The following is a 6,716-nucleotide window of genomic DNA, read 5'->3' as shown; positions in this document are numbered from 1 at the left end:
ACAATGTGAAGATCCTAGTTACCAGAACAGTGTTTTAGTGAAGCAATTCAAGATCTGACAGCAAAGATTTTATCTATATAGATGTAGAGACATGGACAGAGACTAATCAGAGAAGATATTCTGCCACATGGTCACGGTGTAAAAGTATCTACCTCTTAATGCTGTACAATCCAAGCATAAAACAATTTTATTTTCAGAGCTAGGATTGGTTTACGAGTACACTTGAACTATTTTTCATCCTAGACTTTCAAACACTATGAAACTATTGACCTTGCTCACACTGCCTGGGTAGCTTTTGCCAAAGCTAAGTTTTACAGCAAATGGAGAATTCTCAAGAGATGACATAATGACAGGACAGGGCTGGCAAGCACTGGGCACAGATCCTAATATCCGAGGGTTGGATTCAAAGCTTGGTGGCGGGAAGCCTCAGACTCCACAGCTACTGTGGAACCTCAACCAGGTCAAAGGAGGGAGGGGGGAGAGAGAACATGTTGAGTGGATGGAATTGCAAAGAGAGCTCTTAACTCAAGCCCTTGGAACATTTTTAGTTTAAACTTATCTTCAGAAAGGAGAAGATCCAGGCTGGACAAGACCTATTTGACCAATGAAATCAGAGTCTAAAGGTTCACAATTTAATGGGAAGGGTGGAGAGAAAGAAAACCTAGCACATCTATCTAATCAGAGTTTATAAAAGGCAACTGATAAATTCTAGATGATAATGTATTGATTATGATAATGTAATATAATGATTATGATACTGTAATGAAATTCTAGACGATAATGTAATGATTTTATTACTCTCTTTTTTTACCCCTAAAAATAAATCTTTCCAGTGATTGAGATTTCTTTGGAGAATATTTAACTTGAAGTTTTAGTCACCCAATTTTGCACTTAGCAATACTTAACACTTGGCATCACATTTTCAGACCTCTCCAGGTAAAGAAAGAAAAGAGAGAAAATATGGCACAATAGCAACTTTCAGTTATCATACACTAACCAGACTGTGTATGGCACCTTTTATTTCTATAAAACTATTAAAACTATTACAAAATATTAAAAATACATTTTAGTAAATTTACAGCAGTTATTCCTCAATTTATTAAATGGAATACATCCTTATTCTCTGTACAAACTACAGTCTTCATCCTCAGGAAATCGTCAGCATGTGAGCTTTTTATTTTGTAAAAAATATTTTCTAATAAACTCTTTGACGTTAAAAATAACACAGTTCGTACTATTTGCAATGAAAAAGGGTTGTGTAAGTTTTGGCTTTTTAACAGAAATGTGGTAGAATATTTACAAGGCAAAATATATAGAATAAAAAAAAATAGCGGAAGAAGTGAGGATTTTACTGTTTGCAACTATTTTTAAATTAAAATATTATATTCTCATATTTTATACTATTTCAAAAAACGAAATGTGGTTCAGTAAGTATTGATCTCTCAAAAAAAGGCTAATTTACAATTCTGTGTATAAAAATATAATTTACGGACCCTCAGGAAATATGTCTTTGCTTACATTTTGCTTAAAAGGATGGATGAAGAACAGAACAGTTGTTTTTTGAAAATTAGGACACAGATGAGACGTAGAAAAATAGACTCTTGGCATTTCACTTGGCCTCACCAAATAATATTTTTCCCACTGTGAGGCCCATTAAAGTTCTTATGGCAATAAATTATCAAAGAAACTATTTAAGGCTCTTGAATGTCCCGTTCATATTATTAAAAAAATTTATTCATAAAAAGCAAATAAATATCCAGGAGAAAAGAAAACAAAATAATAACAATAATAATAATAATAATATTAAAACAAAACTGTCTTTTTTGTTCCCTTAATTTTCTACTTTGGGCTGTCCTACTTAAACTAAGGACTCCTTTTACTAAGGTGCGCTAGTGTTTTTAGCGCGTGCTGAAGATTAGCACACGCAAACCATGCGCTAAACTAAAAATATTAACGTAAGCTCTATGGAGGCGTTAGCGTCTAGTGCGAGAGCTAAAACCACTAGCACACCTTAGTAAAAGGAGCCCTAAGTCTTTCTCCAGTCTTGGGAGGGATTTATTTCAACTGCACTTTGTTGCCATTCCCAGTGGGTGAAGAGTGTCATTGCCCAAAACCCAGGTCCCTAGCTGATAAAGGATTTGGGAGTACCAATGAATACCATCCCCTTGAGAAGATGCAGATGAAAAGAGACTGTAGTCTTTCGGGAATATTAAAGAAAAGATCCAGTAGCCCGCTCTCAAAGGGGCAAATGCCCAGTGTGCCCAGCTGTGTTCTTCAATGACTGCATAGCAGGAAGCCAGAACATGATCGATAAAGAGGGTTCCATGAGCTGTCACTGGAGCATAGGCCCCAGTGTATTCCTGCTGGTATACTTTCTGCACTGTGACTGCCTTCAGCTTTGTGCCCTTCCGGTCCGCTACATACACCTGCTGTCCAGGCTGGATATTGCTAGCAAAGAGAGCCTTGAAAGCTCTAGAGCCGTTGGTTTGACTTTGAGCAACAAATAGGAGGTGGGCAGCAGTCAGGCGAACCCTCTCCTGAGGCTGGGAGGTCTCGATCACATAAAATACTTTTCTGATGGCTTCTTCTTTATCAAGGAAGAGGATGAAGTCACTGTAGACCAATTTGCCCTGCTCATCGGCTGCCAGCACTCTGTCTCCCGGACTTAGATCTTTCACTGCTTTGGAGGCTCCAGTCTCCAGGGTCACTCTAGCCAAGCCAGGGAAGCAACCTCCTGATTTAGCAGCGACAGAGTTTTCTGTGAGAGAGAAAGAAAAATTATTAACTACATCCTTGTAGGGGATGGAAGTTTTAAGTACTGTATATCTATATGTTTCAGCTTTTGAAGGGCTTGTTTTAAACTTTTCTAGAAACCTAAATACACCTGTAACACTCTTGATCAGTAATGTTGTGTTTCTGTGTAGAGGGCACTTCAGCTGGGTAAACTTTAGATTACATGCGGCTGACTGAAGCAAAAATGAGAAACATTTAAAAAAAAAAATCAGTTCATCAAGTGACAGAGAGTGAAGAGGATGTGGTCCTCTGGTTTTCAATTAGTACTATTCAGACATCTTCAAACAATATTTCAGACTCTTCACATGTACTCAGAACCCATGCAAATAACAGAGCACTACAAACTAACCTCCCCCCCCCTTTTACAAAGCTGCTAAATGCTGAGCCGCCCATTCTATTCCTATGGGTGGCCTGGCATTTAGCATGCGCTGCTCAGCAGCTCGCTTTGTAAAAAAAAAAAAAAAGGGGGGGGGGTGTTTCCAAATGGATTCTCCCACAAAAAGAAGGAGCATTCCTCTCATGGTGAGATTTTTGGAAAGCTTAAATCCCAGCGTAAAATAAAAATTATGTATGTCCATTTCCAGTTATGGTAAGTTACTTCAAATCAACACTAATGATTTTAAGGCCAAGTGGTACAATTTGTCTTTTTTAAAAATATTTAAACAGTCCTACATTGAAGACAATTTTAACTTGAACCAAGCAAACTGGGGATAAATAAGGATCCCAGTCTTTTTGAACAATTCAACTCATATAGATGGGCATAAATCAGTTATAATTAGTTATTAAATAAACACTTGAGCAGCTTCAATCCTAATGACTTTTCTCAGGAAGGACAAAGGCGGGGAAAAATGAGATTTTATTGATTTTCTAACAACTTTATCACGTCTGCTCAACAAATTAAACAAATGGGGAAGTGCTCTTGGGAAAAGTCACGGCAACAAACAAGCTTCTCCGTTTTATGTGGGGCCTTTAGCAGCAAAGCCTGCCTTAGCCCTGATCCCCAGAATAGCTCTGCCCAAGTTTTGTTTGCCTATTCTGAGTCTGATGAATAGCTCCAGTAGTGTAGCAACTCTCCAAACACAGCCAGTGAATCTGCAGAGGTGCGAAAATCTGCTTCTCTGAGCCCTGCTTGTTTGGGCTCCCTAATTAAAATCCAATGAAGGATCAGCATTGTCATTCTGATTCATGTAATAAATGGAGACACTCTTGGAAAAGAGACCACTTCCATTTCCCCCCCTAACCCTCTCCTCAACTTCTTTACCCCCTCCCCCCACCCTATTTGCTCAGGTGCAGAAACCCTATGTGCCAATTCACACACATACTCTCCAAAACCCAGGACCTTCCAGTCACTGTTTGCACAGCACAGCCACTTTTCCAAGACACTCAAGATGTGTATTTGAATTTTAAATGGAGGAGCTTGCTCTAAATACTAGCTGTAGCCCATTATCAATATCCCCTTTTAGCACCCCAGCCTCTCTCTTTTCTGCCCCTGATGACAATAATTCAGGCCTTGTGGGGGAACTCTTCTTTGCATTCCAGTGTCTGGGATCATACTTTCTGCAAACAGAGACTATGATAAAGAATCTTCCTGCCTGGAATTACAGAGTTTAATCTTCTCATCAGATTCTCCATCATGAAATGAGGTCTTGACAATTCCAGACCAGATTCAGTTTATGGAACTCAAGCTTGGTCTCTTGAAATCCGCGTAATACAGTCACACGACCCTGCATGACACAGACAAAAAAAAAAAATTGCCCAAAAAGCTACAAGTGTATGTGTGTGTGTAATTTTAAATAGCAGACTGGCTGACTTGCATTTCTCCTTCTGTGTAAAATGTGTGATGTTAGACTATACTGTACTGTTCATTTCAGGTGGGAATACTGAGCCCCCCCAGCTCCATACATTACTGGGGAGTGCATCCATGACTATACACATGTATAAACCTACCATTAACACTATCTATTTCCGTTGGTGCTGCAGACAGAATCATACAACGTGTTTTTGATGTATGAATGTCAATAATCATGAAAATACTATAACCTGGAGGGAAAATATCAGAAAATACATCTAGGGTTAAACATAATTACTTTCAATTTTATCTTTTATTTTACTTTGTGTATCTGGAAAATGTGGATTTTTTGGGTGGAGGAAGGTATGTTTAGTGACAGTTCACATATATATTATATGAGGGGCCACTCAAATGTTCTCAGCCCAACCAAGAAGAGAATGATGTGGAGCCATGAAACATACAAGCTATGATATGAAATAAAAAGCAGAATAACTTGTATGTTTCATGGCTTCACATCATTCTCTTCTTGGTTGGGCCTAGAACTTTTCAGCGGTCCCTCATACTGCTGAAGCTTCAAGGAACCCAAACCTGGGGTAATAAGTAAGCTGCAACCTGGAACCTTCATGTAGTTTTGTAACTTTGGGGAACCAAGGTCCCAGCAATTGAGAGATATCACTGTTATGGAAGTCAGCGCAGTTGACTGTGCCCAGTGAAAGAGGTAATTTCCATTGGGTTTTGCATCTCCAATCATTTTGAAGGTTGGCTCCTTTGCTTGTGGTGGAAATATTTTGATCAAGTGAGCTAAGGCTGGGATGCAAGCGTGCAACAGTAATATCTAATGCTGTATGTTCAAGATATTTTAAGTTGCGGATGTTGAATAAACTTTGGATATATTTATCAGGTTGTTATTTTAAATTAATTCTTTAATATGTTGTGTTATCTGGTTTGGATTACTATAACACTGTGTATTTAGGAATGACATCTTCTGACATACATACACTATAAGTTTTCCAAAACTCTATTGTTCAAACTTTATTTGGGTTTGGGAAGTATGAACATGTTACTTCAGATTTCATATCATTGTATTGGCTGATCATGAAGTACAGAGTGAAGTATAAACTGTTACTATTGGTTTATCTAAGTGTACATCACTTATCACCAAAGTACCTACAGGATTGTGTGACACCCTATGTGTCCTCTCGACCACTGCGCTCTGCTACACATTGTAATTTGGTTATCCCAACTCATAAGCAAATAAGCTTACACACTATGAGATCTAGTACTTTCCGGTGTGTGGGACCTGCTGGATGAAACAAGCTTCCAGAATATATCAAGCAACAAATTGATTTGTGTAAATTACAAAAAATTGTTAAAACGTAATCTGTTTTGCAGAATGAAGTATGATAGTTGATGTTTTTTATATGATCTGGCAATTTCGATGTTTTTGACATGCTTGTCTTGTTTTTTTAATTGTGTATGTTTGGTTGTAATCCGCCTTGTTTAAAAGCGTATAAATAATAAACTATAAATTATAAGGTGTGGACTGGCTCCTTTAAGCTACTGGATTCTGCAGTGCTGCAGTTGTCAAGTGTACAGTAAGGCCCTGATTCTATAAACGGCAGCTAATTCTTAGGTGCTGTTGAGCGCAATTGTTAATCAGCCCTTAGATGCCATTTATAGAATTGTGCCCAGTGGTGGCTAAGCATTCCTAGGTACCGGTAGGCATCAAAAACTTAGGCGCCCTCCCATATATACCAGGCCTCAATGAGTGCACTTAACCCCCTCCTTTACTAACACGTAGCACGGTTTTTAGCGGCGGTAATTGCTCCGACGCTCATAGAATTCCTTTGAGCGTCAGAGAAGTTACTGCAGCTACCAGCCCTACAACCCGTGCTACGCGTTAGTAAAGGAGGAGGTAAGTTAAGCGCCTATGGCACCTAAGTCAAACCATGGGCTGGATTCACTAACCTGCCCAATCGGGTCCCAATCCCGGCAGGTCCAACTGATTCAGTAAACTTAAACATGAAGATGAGGGCGATTGGAGGAATGCCCCCATCTGCCTGTATGGCTTGCGCATGCGCAGACCATAGGAGCAGCGATCTTTTTTTTATACTTTTTAAACTTTTGACTTTGG

At 38.9% G+C, this 6,716-nt stretch overlaps 1 protein-coding gene across 1 annotated transcript in view; it reads right to left on the bottom strand.

Moving 5' to 3' along the window:
- Nucleotides 1–1,015: 1,015 nt before the first annotated feature.
- LOC117354316 (sonic hedgehog protein-like) overlaps nt 1,016–6,716 on the bottom strand; it is a 59,816-nt gene continuing 54,115 nt past the window's right edge. The window contains exon 3 of the mRNA XM_033931615.1: nt 1,016–2,758. Coding sequence (XP_033787506.1) covers nt 2,061–2,758 — 698 coding nt within the window. The 3' untranslated portion in view covers nt 1,016–2,060. The remainder of the gene's footprint in view (nt 2,759–6,716) is intronic.

The sequence above is a fragment of the Geotrypetes seraphini genome, chromosome 2 (genome assembly GCF_902459505.1).
Source record: "Geotrypetes seraphini chromosome 2, aGeoSer1.1, whole genome shotgun sequence".
Lineage (NCBI taxonomy): Eukaryota > Metazoa > Chordata > Amphibia > Gymnophiona > Dermophiidae > Geotrypetes > Geotrypetes seraphini.
Note: the sequence above shows the minus strand (reverse complement) of the source record. Positions and strands in the feature narration are given on the sequence as shown.